This window comes from Pomacea canaliculata, linkage group LG4 (assembly GCF_003073045.1).
Source record: "Pomacea canaliculata isolate SZHN2017 linkage group LG4, ASM307304v1, whole genome shotgun sequence".
NCBI lineage: Eukaryota > Metazoa > Mollusca > Gastropoda > Architaenioglossa > Ampullariidae > Pomacea > Pomacea canaliculata.
In genome coordinates, this window is record NC_037593.1 from 1,448,990 (window position 1) to 1,466,787 (window position 17,798).

A 17,798-nucleotide genomic window follows, 5' to 3' on the forward strand; every position below is an offset into this window, starting at 1 on the left:
TTCAACTTGCCAGTTTGTTTTTGAAAACCAAGAAGGAATGGAGTTCATCATTCTGCCTTTTTGTTGAAGCAAAATCATTTGAATCCTCATGATTCATGTGAACTTTGCCTTTTTTTTTTCATTCAAACTCTTTCACTTCCACATTTGGTGTCAAGGCTAATATGTGGTCTGGATATTCTGGTGTAAGACTTTGAACCAGTCAAATGTTTTGTACATGTAAATGGAAACCTGTTCACCGTTTTGACAGTAAATGCACTACCTCCAGTAGTTGGTCAGCCACACAACTGAATTCATTTTTTACACTTAAAATAATCAATTTTCTCTTGAGGAAAGTGTACTGTCCACATCTTGTATGGGATATCTCAGATCACTCTTATATCCCACAACAGAAATGTTTGTTCACTGTGGTCTTTGTATCTTTTACCAAGTTCTGCCCTTACTGCAGCAAGCCAAGATCAAGGTCAGGACCGCAGAAACAGGTCCATTGCCTGCACTGCCACAGAGAAAGAATGTGTGTTTGTTTGCATGTGGGTGCAAATGTGTCTGGGTGTAATATGCCTACATGTTTTGGAGATTACTGCCATTCAGAACAAGTAACTGTGTCATTAACCCTATTTAAATAAAATAGCTCTTGATTTATTATTTGGACTGAATTTAGTTTAAAGCAAAATTTCTGCATGTCTGTCCGGTGTGACCTATCATTTTTTTCTTGTTTGTATTACACATTGAATAATGAAAACACATGCAAACATTGATGGTCACCCTCTAATGCTTTATTTTCCAGGTATAGGTTTTGGTGGACTGTGGAGGTTTGCAGGGACTTTTACCAAGGTAAGAAGACATGGCTGAAAGATTCATCGAAGATGTTTTTTAGAAGGTTTTCTAATGTAATTGTCATGTGCGCTGATTTATCTTGCAACACAAACAAGACAATTTACAACAAAGAGCACAATGATTGTCTAAGACTGCCCATATCATGTGTATTTGCTGCACTGGGCAAGGACTTCATTAGGCAGTCATAAATATGAGCAAACTCCCCAGCTGTGACCAGACACCAGCAGTCATTAACTACATTTACAACAAACTCACAGCAAAATGGGCACAGCCAGGGGAGGTAAATAGGTAGAACGATGAACATAATTGTTTACTGAAAAGAGCTGACTACAATAAATCTCTAAGCCAGACACCCAACCTTCAGCTTCGATGTATGAAGAAGATCAGTATGGTAACTTCATATTACAAATACAGTATCTCTTATCCAAGCATGAGAAACATACTCATCATTCACATCATAAATACACTAATCAACCATTCATACTCATTCTTTCTTGGTTCTAATAAAACTGAAAGTTCGCAAATGTCATCAAAATCAACCATACAGATTTAATGAGTCTTGAAATACTGGGACCAGGTACTTAGTGTGTCTAATAGAGCATTTATCGTGACTCGGTACAATGTCACCGGCCAATCCACAATGTCAGCACATAGTCAGACTATTTTTGTACACACTCTATGCATAGATATCCATAGACTGAAACCCTTCACACACACGCACATTGAAAAGTTCCTGGTGAGGCCACCACAGGTTATCACAAAGGTGTAATCTGTCACCTGAAGCATTCAGGGTGGGAAGATTTCACCCTATTGAATGAACACATGGCAGTTCTGCTAATGCCACAGAGGTCATTGATATTTTTTATTACCCTTGTGTAAGCACGGAAAAACCCAATGTAGGTTGCTGAGATTAGTGTGATTGTTTCACTTGCTACTGGAAGAGTGGTCACACACAAGTGCACACTATCAAAATGATCTTTCACGTTTTACACCATCAGCCTCAAAATTTCATTTCATGTAAAAAATCAATAATTTTACCTCATCTAGTTGAGGAAACCACTTGCGGGTGAACATTCAACTCACACATTCCAGTATTTTCTTTAACTGTCCAACAGCTAGCATACACATCCCGTTCATTCCCTTAGTTATAAAATGGGGTTACAACTCTATGCTGCACAGACTAGTCAGTGACATTGATGCTTTTCAATTCCTTGGAGTGCTGATTCTGACTTTAGTCTCACAGTTGTGCAGTTCTCTGTTCCTAGACATATTTTTGTGAGTGTCATGCAACCACAAGCCCACATATCTGCAGTTTGTATTACACTATTTTTCTGTGTTGTCTGTTGGCCATGCTGGAGATAGTTAAGGAAGTCTTTAAATGTGTTAGTGGAAAATGGGGTTAATTATGAGGCATTGATATCGCTATGATAAGGCATTCATATAACTCTGTAAAGACTGTTTTGTTAAAGACTAGGTAGTCTTTCTTGGAAAAACTTTTAAAAAGACAGTGGCATGCTAAATTTAATTACAGTCTTAAGTTCAGCTCTTTTACTGAATGTTACTGCAGCTGTTCAGTACCATATTCTTGTTTCAGTCATTAGGGTCAAGTGACATTGCGGAGCTCTTTGTTAACTGTTTGGAGAAAGCTATGATGGTAGAGTCGTGTCTGCCAGGTGATGATTTGGACTCTCTCGCTATCACCTCAAACTTGAATTTGTCCTCCTCAATGTCCTCGCTGTCTATGGGATCCATGCACTCTCCCACCGACAAAGACTCTGGTGAAAAGACTGGTGGTCCAAATGGAGCAAGAATGCGGCATTCATCAGCCAACCAGATGGGTTCCAAGCAACGAGGAGGAAGTTTCAAGCAGAAGGAGAAAAAGAAGCATCTAGAAGCCTTGGAATAGCACAGTTTACAAGAATACTTGGAATGGGCTAGTTTGCAAGAACCCTTGTAGCTGTGCTGTGAGCAGCAAAATGTCCAAGAACCTTCAGGGAAGTGGAGATTGCAGGAAACCAGATAGTAGGAAGAAACAATCTTAAAATATTTTATGATGGCGACATGGGTGGTGAGAGCTTAAATGTCAGGGATATAGATTTTACAAATTACGCATTATCCTCTTTGTACACTTGTATAATAAGAATAGTTACTGTGAACTATCAGGGATGTGATTGAACACTGGAGTTAGAGCAGTACAGTGCAGCATTGATATATGTGTGTGTGTGGCTGCACAAGTGCATTTTGGTGACTGAGTGGCAGGTCAGGTGAATCTTTATTAGCAAATTTCAAGTTGTGTGCATCATGATTGGTGAATGGCCAGATGGGTATTTCTATGATGAATGAACTGGGGTTGCTTCTTGACAAGTAGCTTTTAAGGTGGGTGCATCTCAGTGAGGGCTCATTTCCACTGTGTCTGCTAGGACACACCCATCTTTTTATCTGCACGTATACACGTGTGTTTTCATGTATCACGTATGTGTGTGTGTGCATGTGTGTGAGGCTGGACCAATAAAAAATGACTGCTTGCAGTGTTTGCTCAGTTCTGTAGCCTAGTGTGAGAAAGAGTACAAAATCAGATTCAGTCAAAAGCTTTGTGTGACATGACTTTGCAGAGGAAAGTGGACAAAATGTTTTAGCATCCAATGTGATATAAAAATATGAAATTATGTAAATTCTAGATTAAATTAGATGTTTGTGTGTGCATATCAGTGGGTGGGTGTGTGTTTGCATGTGTGCATGCATGTGGTGGGTATGTGTGCATGCATTGTCCTTACCTGTGCCTCATCCTAAATGTGTGAATTTGTCCTAAGTGTACATCTGGTGTGCAAGAACTGTTGGCATGTTTTCAGATGTGGTTTCAGAAGACTAATATTACTAAGCATGTAAGGCCGGTGGAGCTGTACCATGCGTGGGTGTGCAGCTTGTGCTGGAGGCCTCAGTATTCCTAGCTTTAAGCTTATGTGATTAGATGTTATTCTTGATTAATAGCTGGTCAGTAGTGGTCACAATAGACATGGTGACTGAGCAAGGTTTAGCATCACCTTTATATGATCCTCACTTTTGCCCAGATGATGTTGGCTGATACAGCATTGCTTTCATTTTGCTGCATTTCAGGCACTTTCAGACTATCAGCTGAGTGAAACAAAAGGTCAGTCTTTAGGTGGTCCCACCACAGCACAGATAGTATCGTATAAATTAGGTATAATTTCTCTGTGATGCAGACTTTTTCATACACTGTCAACTCGGTTCAACGGTCATCCCTGTATTTATGGCTGGTGCTAACAATAACAGCTGAAAAATTTAGTTGGCATCTACCTAGAGAGATGGTATCACATTCATGTGGTTATCAATAATCATAATATTTTACTGAATAATTTACTTGGCATCTGTGGAAAGAGAAATTTAATCATGTACCTGTGGTCATGTTTAGGGTTAGATTAGTGTCAGATGCCTGTCAAAATGCTCAGTGGGATGTTTAGTAATGGACTACCATTGTTCTGCATAGGAGTTTTCTGTAACAGTCTTTGGGCAAGAGCTAACACTTCAGTGCTCTGTTCTTACATAACAGCATACACAGTTAGTCGCATGAACTAGACTGGATGTAAACTTTCATGTTTGTCTTGATTATGAGGATCTGACTTATTGGGGAATTTCTGATGTTTACTTTTTTTTATAATTCAAACAACATAATGAAGAAAGGTAGGAAAAAATGTATCACTAACTTGTCTTTACAAGATGTACTGAACACTTGAGTCACTTTGACTGCTTTCTTTATCTTAGCTCAGAACCCTAAACCCCTTTATCCTCATCATGCATCAGAAGAATCTAGAATATTTACAAGCCCATAGTGGTGGCTACTAGAGAGGTAATTAGTTTATTAACAGTAGCATTGATGATGGCTGTTAGAAAGTAGTTGTTCAGAAACATGGATGGCAGCTATACATCTACATTTTAACAGCTTTGATGACTAGCAGAAACGTGTGCAGTCTTGTAAATTTGTAACAGTTGTCTTTATTGACAATGCAGCTGCCAGAGAAACCATCAAAGAAATTTTAGAGTTAAGGTATTGTAATAATAGTTTCATCAAGGTTGGTGTTCTGTGGTGACAGGTATGGAAGTCAGGGTAAACGAGTAAGAAATTATTTGAAAAAGTCTATGGTGAAAGTTATAGCATATTAACATCAATGATATTAACCTATAGTACTTCAATGATCTTACTAGTGAAGTCCAGTGATACCTTAATGATACCTTTTATTATTAAAGTTTCAGGTGATATAAAAACGTCATTGTCAGTGGTTTAGGCTTAAGATAGTGCAATAAATGAAGATTCAGGGTTATACCATTAGGATAATATTGTGACTTTATCTTCAGAGGTTGGTGTTATGCTAACAAAAGTAATGTTATTGTCAGCACAGAATGATAGTGTTTGAAATAAGCTCATAAGGAGCATTCTGATGATTGGTGTTAGTGCAGTACCCATATAGGAACTGGACTGATAGTGTGTATTGAAGTCATGCCCTTATGAGATATAGTCACTGGCCAGATCAAGCAGTCATTTAAGTGTACATTTATTCTGGTGCCAGATTCTGTCTCATCACAGTATTGTGCTTTCGTTATGAAGGCATTTGAAGTGTGTATATGGTGAATGTGAGTAACATGACACCATCATTCTTCTAGTCCCATTGTAACTGCCCATTTGGGACATATACTTGAGATCTACTTTTGACAGGGGAGATGATATGTGTGTGTGTGTGCCCATCTCAGTTCCAGTGCAATCAACCAAACCTTTAGGATCTGATACTGCACATTGCATATTGCCTTGACTTGCCTGTGAGTGGTTGTTTGCTGTTTGGCCACTCAAAGATGACTTAGAAACCCCTTTTCCAAGTACAGACTGTGAAGTTAAACTACAGTACTTAAACACTTTTCTTGTGAGACTGAGTGAAGCGATTGACATTGGGAATGCTGAGACTGAGTACGATGTGATGGAGGTAAAAAAGAGTCTTTTATCAAAAGGTTATTTTTAAAAAGTTACTCATGCTGGTTTTGACTTAAACTGTTCTCAGATTAATATTTAGATTAATATTCATGTTTTGCCACGTGTTGGTGCTTGTAATTGTCACTGTAATCGGTGATTATGAAACCTCGCTTTGAAATGGACAAAGCAAATAGATGGGTTTTTCTTTTAAGTTGATATTATGTGAACATTTTTTTTCCTGTTCAAATCATCACATTACAGCTATCATAATTTTGTATGGTTGTCAGCATTTTAGCTGCAAGGAAAAAAAAGGGAAATTCAAGAGTTGGGAGAGCTGTTGCAGTCCACATTTTGTATTATTTTAAAAGGGAGTTGCATAGTATAAAAACAAGTTTGCACTTGTGGCAACTTTGTCAAAGAAATCATCTCTGTGAAAAGTATATCACTACTAAATATTCTGACCATTTTTCTATTGAAGCAGTTGGCATCTTTATTCTTATTTCTGTGTATGTTGAGTGTTAAATTTGAGTCTGTGGTTTTTGTGTTATTTATTTTTGGTATTACATCAAGTGAAAACAAACCTCTTATTAACTTTTGTACTCTGGTAGCATATAAAGTTAAAAATTAGAACTGTTCTACTTATCTATTGATAAAATTAGGCAAAAATAAAACACTTATTCCAGAAAATAAGACACTCATTTCAAAACATTATTACTTTTTTTTTAAAAGATTAAAAAAAACAAGCTTTCTGTTTCCAGTGTTGATGCCCCTACAATCTTTCTCCTTTCTTGGTTCTCATCCAATAGTTTGCAAGTTGGCAGTTTCACAGCTTTCTGGTTTTACAAAAACAAAAACAAAAAAAAAGAAGAAAGAAAAAGGTAGCCTGATGACGTTTGGTCATTTAAGTGTGGAGTGTCGGAAAGCACACATATCTCAAGGCCTTTTAGGTGATCAGAGAGTGGAGTATTAGAGACCACTTTTACCTCAGAGCCATCATGTTTAGTAGGGCAGTTTCTTATCTCTCAGTCTTTCCTTCAGCCCTTTAAAGGGTTAAGTAACCAAATTCATTGTGAAAGCTAATTATTTCGGTCTACAAGAATGTTTTTCCTGCTTTCTATACTGAACACAATACAAGATGCAGGCTTTTTCTTTCTTTCTTTTTTAATCTGTTTCTTGTGGTACATGTATCACTAGGCACAGAAAGAGGATAAAACCCCTGATATGAATGTTCATGGATTGTCAAAGCTGTTCATTGGGAAAACTCGGACCATACATCAAGTAGGTGTATTCATGGATATTTTTGACATCATGATTTTCAGATTGACCAGGTGTGTGCTGGCCTGATTGTGCTATAAATGACCAAACTTGGCAGCTTGCTGGCTATCCTAATGTGCTGGTCAGATGTTTGGTCTAGCTGAATGTGATGCTAGTCTCTTGCAGTATTACAAGTTTGGCATTTTTAGGTGGCCTAATGTTTGACCTAAAGGGTTACTGTGTAATTTATATTTCTTCATACAGAATGATAATAGCTTAGATTTATCACAACTATTTTAAGATGAAGTTTAAACCGCTGACAAACTCCTCTTACAAATTAGCAACTGTCAATAAATGACATAAAACCCAGTGGAAAGACAACACAGATATGGAAATCCAGCTGTATGCACACATTTATTTTTCTGTACAAATATAAAAACAATTACAACTGCAAAAAATAAAACCGAGACCACACATCAACTGCAATGAATAAGACAATGCTTTGTAAGGAGATTTACCATTACATAGCAAGTGGTCATTCCATGGAATGTGGTCCTTGTCAAGGGTGTTCTAATCTTTATGTAACAACGTGCAAGTAATGTGTGGTAGTATTTATATAATGACATGCAAGTAAGAAACTTGTGAAACTGCTACCTTCCGCTCTTGAGATTGTAAGATTGGAATTATAAATGTAGATTAAAAAAATCATGGTTTCCCACTGGATAGAAACACGTGTAAACCACTAAGTGCCCCAAATCCTGGGAAGAAAATTATCTAGGAGATTCAAAAGCATAAATGATGTGGCATCAGGAATCATAAAAGAATTTGGGTCTGAGGCATCATGGCATGGGACATTTTGTTACAGATATGGCTTCAAGTTCAAAGCATATTTAAAGTGGCTCTTGAAATCACAGATTGAGGACATGATAATACATTAACACACATGCATATTTTAAAATGTATATTTATATTTCGGATGGTTAATACCCTAGTCTCCCCATTCACCACTTAGAATGGGGTCTAAAATATTTTTGCACTGTCCAGTGACAATTTACTCCCATAGAAAAATTTAAAAAAAAAAAAGAAGAATTTACACAAAAATTGGAAAAAAAAAAAAAAAGACCAAGCAGGAGGCACTTGAATCTGAATTAGTTTCATAAAAGCTGCCATGTGTACAAGTCCACTGTAGGTTTGAGTAAAATAAAGCAAGTTTTAGCAACTTAAAAATGAGCAACCAGGGTGTGTATACAGTGGGAAGAGAAAAGCCAGCTTATTCAATTATTGTAAACAGTCAAACAGCTGATAAAAATGACTTCATTCTACAGTAAAAGAAAAGTCCATCACCCTAAATAATCACTGTTTAAAAATTACTGGACCGAATTTGTATATTTTAACTAAATAATAATTTTCCAATAACAAAAAACAAAAAAGAAATGTTGGAGTACTGGTAGGAATTTTCGTAGACAGGTATTTTGTTTAGTTTGATAAGTAGTAAGTTTTTTATTATTTGACAAGATAAATTGTGGTTTTATTTTTTTTTAATTTGACCGCATAGTTCATAGGAGTTTTTGCTATTGTGGTTGTATGAGTAACTAAATCTCTTGTACATAGTAACTGAAAAATGCAAGTACTATCTAATTTTATAGACTCACTGGAAATCAGCTCATTACATAGTAACTGAAAAATGCAAGTACTATCTAATTTTATAGACTCACTGGAAATCAGCTCATTCATGAAAAGAAGCAACAGGTGTGTGTACATTTTAGTTGGAAAAAAAATACCTTCCTAGACACTCCAAAACGAAGCTTTGTCATCCAAGGCACATTATAGCTGCAGTCACATCCAGCTGATCTCCTCAGGAGTGTCTGCAGAGTGCCAGTCTAAATGTAATGAGCCTAATGTAAGACCTCCACAAATGGCATCCCAAACACACCATAGCCCATACTTTTAGCCAGCTTTGCTAAGCCCTCAGTTTCAATGTGATGCTGAAAAACAGTTTCAGGAAAAATAAGGCCTTGGCGATGACAGTCTCCTTTCACAAGAAGCATACATCCACCTACACCATCAATCGGGACAATCTTTCCTTCAGCACGTAAATCAGTAAGCCACAGACGCTGAGTGTCTGCATATCCTTCTAGAACAAGATCCTGTGGTGAAAGACGTTTCAAGTGGTCTAGTGAAAAACTGGTTTCTCGCCATGTATTTTTATCATAAACACGTTTCAAGTTCTTTGCACCAGAGTCCTCAAAAAGACATGCAGGTGTAACCACATCTTTCTGAGCAGAAAGTAACTGCTGAATAACATCTGGGGGAAAGTAGGTCACATCAGCATCTATCCACAGCACCCAGTCTTGATTTTTCAGGCCTGCTTTCAGCAAGAGGTTGCGCGATTGAGCTAGATGCTGCCTTCGCTTATACTGGTTTTCTCTTTCATGGATCACAGACCAAGAACCTTCAATCTGACCAGTCAAGTTAAAGTGGAAGACATCGACTGATGAAAATGATTTTCGTAGTTCTTCAGCAACTTCCTCGGCTACAGGAAGCGTATGGTCACTACTGCCATCCTCTCCAAAGGCAACAGAGATCAGTCTGTGAGGGTAGTTGATGGATTGTAAAAGATGTAAATATGTGCTTTGCAGTGTCCCAGCAACATTGTGGATGGGTGTTAAAATGACTATTGTCTCCCTTGCTTCTCTTGGTGAATACTTCTGGTACTCTTTTAATATTGCATCATTTAAAGGTGGGACGAAGTCATCCTTGGAAAAAGCAGGTACAGGTGGAAGGACTGGCTGCTGATCATTGATTATTTGTGGCTTTACTACTAGACTGGCATTGAAAGTACCAGGAGGTTTTTTAGGTACTTCAGGACTGGATTTATTTGGACTTCCATTCCTTTGTTCTCCAAGATTCGGGGCATGATGGTGGATCACATGGTGGTCCCTTTGCTGTAAGGTTGGGTGCTGACTAGCAAGTACCCACATGTAGAAGATGATGATAACTGCAACATTAACTAAGGCGCAGCTCACGATGACTCTTGCAAGACAATGGGCCTTCTTCCTGAACATGTCTTGCTCCCACACCAGCTCTTCACTCTTAGGATGTCAACAACCACCTGCAGTCACCGACTTCAACAGCACCATGCGATACCAATCCAAAGGCCACACCATCTGTAGCCGCTGGCATCAAATGGTCACACAGTTATGCTGACGCCTTTCGTAAATGTACACCATCTTGAATCTGCACATAAAAGAAGGTAAACATTAATGAAACACCCAATAAAAATTTATAACAGGTCAGGTGACTCACATAAAAATCTCTCAAAAGTTCCTGCAGTGCTGGGAGGCTTATGTTATCAGTGCAACACTCCTTGTCAACCAATGATATAGTGATTACAATTTTCAGCAAGCCCTAAAAATCTGATATAAATAAAGCAGAGATGTTTGTGACACCTTTAAAATGCTATTTGTCCAGTTCCGACCAAACTTTGGCACCAATGTTTGTTTTGATTATGGCTTGTTCTTAGGCTATGCTCGGTAATATATCTTGCTCTGGAGCATACTGGGTGGTCCTATGGCACAACAGTTAGTGCCTGTCACCAATACAGTGAGGACTGACTGTCCTGGGTTCAGATCTCATCTTGGGCAGTTTTTTTTCCCCCTGCATGTAGCATTTGTTTACAGGGATGGCTGCTTTGCTGTGACATAGCCTAACTTGCTGGCTTAGCATAAAACACCACCCCCCTCCATCAACTCTACAGCATGTTTATTTTCTCCATTCCATTATTAGTACTTATAGCTCGAAATGATAAATTATTACATGCAACAAATTGTGATGAAACCCTTCTACAAACAACAAATGTGAACAAGAGCCCAATATGACCTGGCACTGAAAACACAGAGAGGGGGAAAACAAAGTGAATCAACAACTGAGTCAAAAAGAGAGAAATGGGTGAGTGCAAGAGTTGTGCACCCCTTAACTTAAACATGAACTGTCAATCCCCCCCCTCTCCACTCTCCCTTTCCGCACACATCAAATGAACCAATCAACACCAATCAACCGAAAGTTGACAACAACATTAAGGCTGAAGAATTTGCAGCAGAAATCAACCCAGGTGAAGGGCACCATAGCTACTAAAAAATATTTGGCACAAACATGTTACTCAGTTGGTACGTATGTTTAAATGCTTGTACAGTGGTATTGGGTATGTTCCCACTGAACTGACTGAAGAGAGGGGTGTGTGAGGCATGAAATAGTTTTTAATGAACTGCCTTTAATAAACTGGTGACAAATATTTAAAATTGTTTGAGTTGAGTACCGCACTTGTTCCAGATATTTGTTCGTAACATATGTTGCAGACATCTCATAATAATAATTATGTGAACTTACAATGCGCAGCATCACAACCATGATAGACCACACTCTCTGTGCAGACCAATAATGGTGAATGAAAAATAACAGCCAATGGACAGCGAGGTATGTACAGGTACACTGAACAACATATAAGATGAGGTACAAGAGTTGAACGTAAAGCAATAAAGGGATGAAGATGCCTATAAACAGTGTAAGATGGGGTCGTTACATGATAGTTTGCATGACATCACTGCAAGGGAGTTCAGAATAGCAATTCATGGATAGTCCTTTGTGAACAGATATGTTTTCAGAGACAGTTTGAATGGAGCCTTCGAGTGGCGAACATGATGCGGAAGAGAGTTCCACTGCTTAGCAGCACACTGCTTTTCTTATCTGGATCATGTAAGCTCCTATAAGTATCTGCACCATGTTTTCTGATATACCAAAAGCAAACCATGAAAATATAAATGTTGATGCCATTCACTATAATTTTATATTGTTGTAGCCCTCTTCCCTATTAAAAAAAGAAAAAACCCTGCTTTTCCCATTAATTTATGAGACATGACCGCGAGGGGCATTCTCTGAGCAGGGTTCGAGCAAATGCCGCATTAACGTGTAACCCTAGATGTCTTGCAAGCATGAGTGTCATGTCAGTGTGTTACGCTGTCTTGTAAGTATAATACGGTCGAATGTCATGACGATGAAAACTAACATACCGACGTAGATAGTTACTTGGTATACAATTTCATCAACAAGGACATCTTCACTAAGTTCTGCTCTGCGACGGATGATAGAATACCTTTTCTATTTTGAAGAAACTGTCATCTAACAAAAGGCAGACACTACGGCAGCCATGTTTTAGCGCGGACGGCCTGCTGGCCGACACTTGCCTCACGCGCGCAGGGGAGCAAGTGCACGCGTGATCTGTTTGCACAACAGTGTTAGGTCTGTAACTTTCTTATCTCGATTCGGGTAGGTAGGTTCTCTGCATGTGACACCTGTACACAGGCCAGGCTGTCAGATTTTTCTCGTGGTATTTGTTTCTGTAAACTAAGGTGACCAGACGTCCCGCTTTCGACCTCTTGTCCCGCCTGCTTATCGGGCGGGACGCCCAATGTCCCGCTTTCTGGCTTTCTGGCAAGTCCATCAAATGTCCCGCTTGTCTTTAAAAATCACTTTTTTCGGCGTTCTTTGACGGTGACGACACCATCATCGGCACGTGTCCCGCTTTCGCCTCCGAAACGTCTGGTCACCTTATGTAAACACCTTCTCGATGTCCCGTTAATGTCATTGCGTCGGTACACTTCTAAAAGCGAAAGTCACGGGCTGTCACGCCGTCTGTGGCCAGTAAAATGTGATTCGATGTGTTTGAGGTTTGTTTACTAGTGTTTTACGCCGACTGTGTGTTGGTGGGGTGGGGGAAGAATCGGGAAGGTGCAGCCCAATATATTAGTTTACCTTCACCAAGGGAACATGTTAGGCAGGCAGTGGATGGTTCAAGTGAACTTTAAAACTTGCGTCTATGTACTCCGGAGGTGATCGCACTAACCACCGATCTTCTCATAATCATAGCACACACACAACAAAAGAAAACATACCTTATTGTTTGTGTTGACGTGGCAGGAAAAAAGGATCGAGCTTTAAGAATTTCGCTATAAATCACTTCGACAGACTGTTTTTGGTATTTTCTTACCTTTGTTAATATCCTGGCTCCTTTTGGTATATATGTACATGCTTTTAACAAGTCATTAGAGTAAAGATAATGGTTGGGATTTGTCTGAAATCCGTGGGGTTTCGGACCTCACAAAACCCTAAACGCTCACAAAGGTACCGCAGACTAGATAAGAATGGTCCGAATAGGAATATTGTGTTGACTGACAATTTTATACTGAAAAAAGCAAATGTTTAGCGATCGTCTACAAACTGATCGACATTTTGATATCCAATATGTATTTATAGGACGCTACCCTTGACAACTTTCTATTACTAGTATTATTAATGTTTCGTTCCCACGGTGTGCAGCATTTCCTGGTAAAGGGCAGCTGGTTGGTCACATGATGTCAAAATTGCTAAATATAGAGATCACATGGTCAACTCGTGACGTTTTGCAGCAAATGTCTCGAGCAAGAAACCAAGTGAGAAGCTAATGACAATTACCAATTCTTTATTAACGAGAGGTAAAATAAACAAGAACATTTTTTTCCATTTAGCCCTCGCCCTCTACAGGGAAAGAATAAACTAATTAATTAAATAAGGTGACCAGACGTTTCGGGGGCGAAAGCGGGACATGTGCCGATGATGGTGTCGTCACCGTCAAAAAGCGCCGAAAAAAGTGATTTTTAAAGACAACCGGGACATTTGATGGACTTGCCAGAAAGCCAGAAAGCCAGAAAGCGGGACATTGGGCGTCCCGCCCGATGAGCAGGCGGGACACGAGGTCAAAAGCGGGACGTCTGGTCACCTTAAATTAAAGCAATTAAATGTACTATATACAGCTGGCTTCTGCTAAGGCTAAATTCTTTGGGGTCCCAGGGACCCCTTCTTCAGATTTTTAAGGGGTCCCTGTTCTTCGCCCAAATTTGAAGGGGACCCCATTGACGAAAATTGAAGGGGTCCTCCGAACTTTTAATGAGTACTGTACGCAATTTTTTGCGTAAGCAGAAGCCCTGCTATATACATATTATATTAAAGTACTGACCAGTGTCAGTCTGACAAGAAAAATACATCAAAGTCATTATCCAACACTAAATCATGAATGTCCACAGCCTTGTTGCAGACTGACTGCACATTTAAGTGACCAACACATATACTTGTCACATTTTTCGTTTCTATTGAAAGTCGCCCGCTCTTTGATAAAGGAAAATTCACATTAAAATTTAGGTCACCTTTTTCCCACCATTTGTACCTCAGTTGGTGCTTAGGTGTAGTAGTGGTGGAGATTGACATTTGTCGTTTAGACCGTATTTCCTCAGCCGGCACTGAACTCCTCCTCTCCTACCCAGAGGCGGCGTTAGGGGGTGGCAAATGGGGCGGCCGCCCCAGGCCCCGCTCTCGAAGGGGCCCCGCGCTTCAGCCCCGAGGTCATCTTTATGACCAAAAAAAAAAAATTGACGTTCAGAAAACACTTCTAAGTTCTAATTAAGCAAATTATTGAAGCCATGTCTTAACTTTAAACCCGACAATAATAACAAGCAGTTTATTCAGTTGTCGTCACCATATTATTTCGCTTTAAGAAAAAGCCGGTACTGTCACAAACAGTGTGAAAGGTTACAAACAATTAAAACACTAAATTCGTGTGTTATTTCGAGAACTTGATCCAGCCTATCTAACTGTATATAAATCAGTGCTTCCGGCATCATATCAATAGGGATGTTGATACACGTCCTCCATTACCCCGGCCCCGCGCGGATGGTCGGCCCCAGGCCCCGCGTGTTCTTAACGGTTCCTAACGCCGCCTCTGCTCCTACCTCTCTTTCGCTTTTTTTTTTTCTGATGGACGGTCGAGTCTTGAGGTAGGATATTAGTTGGAAAGGTGGAAGTATCATAATGGAGGGTCGCCGAAGTAAGAGAGAGTGCGAGAAGGTACGGCTATACAACATAGTGGAGGTCCGCCATGTGAGAATTTAAAGTGAGACTAAGTTTTAGAAAAATGAAAACAGTACGAGCAGTAGGAATCAGAGCTCAGGTAATGGCGGAGAGCGTAACCGTACAGTAAAGTCCACAGAAACAGAAAGCAAGGCAATCACAAGCAGTTAAAACAGCAACAAAGTAAAATTTAAGAGAAACAAATACAACTTGCAACTAAAAGAAATCTAAGGATATGGAAGAACAAAGACGTTGCACAAGTCAGCAACAAAATCACTAGAGAACAAAGCAACTCAGCCTGTCAGGCGCAGCCTAGTTTCCAAATAAGGGAAATAAGGGAGGAAGCACAAAAGAAAGCAATGGGTCGGGGACAGAAGGGGACACCTACATCTATCACGCACTACTCCCCACCTTCTACATTCGTACCCTGAAATATCACTCGAATGTTGTCAAACAGAAGCCTCACAGCTCCGTCGCTCCGTTCTGTCAACGGATTCTCACACAATCATCACTCGAATGTTCTCAAACAGATGCCTCTCAGATAAATGTTACATAAACGTACTCACAGTTCAAGACGGCTCGATCCGTCCTCGCAACGGAATTTTTCTTCCCGCCCAATCTTTCTCCCTGGTGACCGCTCACCTTCTGTTTCGATCTTTCCTTCCATTTTTCCCCCGCCAAAAACGTCACAAAACAAAATTGCGTCAGATTACAGCAACCCCCTCCTTCCCTCTAGAACTACAGCTCGGACTGAGCCAGCATGCGACACGTGACAGTGGGTTCAGGTGATGGTTCCGGCTAAGATGAATCATACATGTCGCACATGTCGCTCTCGATGAGATGTCGCTCCTACTTCTGCTCTGTCCCCTCGCGTTCTGTCCTGCTGCCCTCTTCACACCATCTCTTCAAAACACCCCAGCACCTCCATCCTGTCACTATAGGCTACTATGCATCCATAATTCTTCACGGAAAGAATCGGGCTCGACCTGCCAACCCTTCGGGAAGCTGACGTCGAGATCGACAAATATGAAACAGTGACTTCACGGTCGATCTTTGTCAGCTGCTGCAGTTTGCCTGCCATGACAAGTACAGGTCAAGGAACTGATGGCTTGGAGCAGTACCACGTGGTTCTCGAGGTGTGGGCCGCATCACATATGTCAGCAAAGTGATGGTTACAATCACCAGAGACACTATAATTGGTCCGGTGTTGATTTCTCACCCATGGGCCATGGCCAACTGGTCGTTGGCATGACACGCTGGCTGAGCAACGAAGTCTTGAGGTCACAGCGCGCGCATTGTGTCATTAACAGAGTCATTCGATCGTTACCTTAGTAACGCAGTGCACGTCCTTATTTTTATTGTCACGTGTCGTGTACTTTACGAAGTCTGTAATTTTATGTAAACTTATTGCTGTACTACTGTCACACAAGTACATTTAGTTCTGAATTGTAATGAACCGTGCACATGCGGCCATTTAAATGGGAAGTTCACGGTCTGCATCTGACGGGAGTTCCAGATGGGGCGTATGCTGTTGAAAGCATGCCTGGCCTTGTTGATGCGGCTTTTGATGTCATCATCTGCTCCACCATCCTTGTTGACAATGCTCGCCAGATACGTGAAGCAGTCTGCTTCCAGGATGTTCTCTCCTTGAAGTTGGAGTTAGCAATCTACATTATACGTTAATGAATGAAATGTAGATATTTACAAACGAATTGTAAACATATTATTATATACTGGAAAAATAATTTACTATTACAATTGCAAGGGGCCCGGAGAGGTCGTCTACCCCGGGGCCCGTGCGGCAGACATCCGCATCAAGATCGCATTAACAGCGACGGCGGGATCGAATGGCCGGACTGGACAAGGCCGGAAAAGCATCATCTTCAGATTTGCTACGAAGTATACAAACTGTACCCGTGTCTCGAAATTCCAGTCCTTGTGTGCGACTGTGAAAAGTAAATACCCATGACAAAGGGTCTGCCGCTATGGTAACATCAGGAGCCGCCACTTGGTTTATTGACACTGGAGGGCGAAGGGGCCACCGATTCGTTCTCCGCCCAGGGCCGCCACCATATAGAGCCTGGTGACAGTTATGATGTAACTCGATCCTACTATATCCCCGTTAACACAATCTTGCAGGGAAATGTTAAGTACAGTTGAATGATCTTCTGTATCTATCTATATCTATTCCTCTTCGTGCATCAGGTTGCACATAAGGCCTAAACCAGAGTCCGCCACCGATGTCGATCTGCTGAAACCCGCTCTAGTTGACCCGGCCCCGTGTCCAGCCCTTTAATTCCTTTCATCTCCCTTTCCACTGCATGGTCTTCTCCAAGTGATCTTCTGGGTCAGGACCTCTTAATTCTGAGGATTATCTTAGCAAGTGAAATGTTCACCCCTCACTGACTTTGCACTTGTGAATGTCAAAAACCAATAGATCAATCCTGACACCATGTATACTTGTGTATGTTAATGTTAAAAGGTAAGGTGACCAGACGTTTCGGGGGCGAAAGCGGGACACGTGCCGATGATGGTGTCGTCACCGTCAAAGAACGCCGAAAAAAGTGATTTTTAAAGACAACCGGGACATTTGATGGACTTGCCAGAAACCCAGAAAGCGGGACATTGGGCGTCCCACCCGATGAGCAGGCGGGACACGAGGTCAAAAGCGGGACTGTCCCGCCTAAAGCGAGACGTCTGGTCACCTTAGTAAAAGGTATATCAGAGACTACACAGCGACAACACTGAACGAAAACACACTCACACACTCTCTTAGCTCCTGCTCGAGGACATTACA

General features: G+C 40.6%; 2 protein-coding genes across 14 annotated transcripts in view; one reads left to right on the top strand and one right to left on the bottom strand.

Annotated features, from left to right (window-relative positions):
- LOC112561054 (neurofibromin-like) overlaps nt 1–6,289 on the top strand; it is a 76,268-nt gene extending 69,979 nt beyond the window's left edge. For 9 of the 10 annotated variants that reach the window (XM_025233234.1, XM_025233231.1, XM_025233235.1 and 6 more), the window contains 2 exons: nt 785–831; nt 2,429–6,289. In XM_025233234.1, the coding sequence (XP_025089019.1) occupies nt 785–831; nt 2,429–2,740 (359 nt within the window). In that variant the 3' untranslated portion in view covers nt 2,741–6,289. The remainder of the gene's footprint in view (nt 1–784; nt 832–2,428) is intronic. The other variant, XR_003098646.1, reaches the window with a different exon arrangement.
- A 1,172-nt stretch (nt 6,290–7,461) lies between these two features.
- On the bottom strand, nt 7,462–15,946 carry LOC112561057 (mannan polymerase complex subunit mnn9-like). Of its 4 annotated transcripts, none has more exons than XM_025233244.1 (2): nt 15,568–15,946; nt 7,462–10,303 (listed from the first exon to the last, which is right to left on the bottom strand). In XM_025233244.1, the coding sequence occupies exon 2, from the start codon at nt 10,129–10,131 to the stop codon at nt 8,962–8,964; it is 1,170 nt and encodes a 389-aa protein (XP_025089029.1). In that variant the 5' UTR covers nt 10,132–10,303; nt 15,568–15,946; the 3' UTR covers nt 7,462–8,961. The 4 variants fall into 4 exon arrangements, with proteins under 4 accessions (XP_025089029.1, XP_025089028.1, XP_025089026.1 ...); XM_025233243.1 differs by lacking the exon at nt 15,568–15,946 and adding an exon at nt 13,110–13,464; XM_025233241.1 differs by lacking the exon at nt 15,568–15,946 and adding an exon at nt 12,216–13,024.
- Between the last annotated feature and the right edge of the window lie 1,852 nt (nt 15,947–17,798).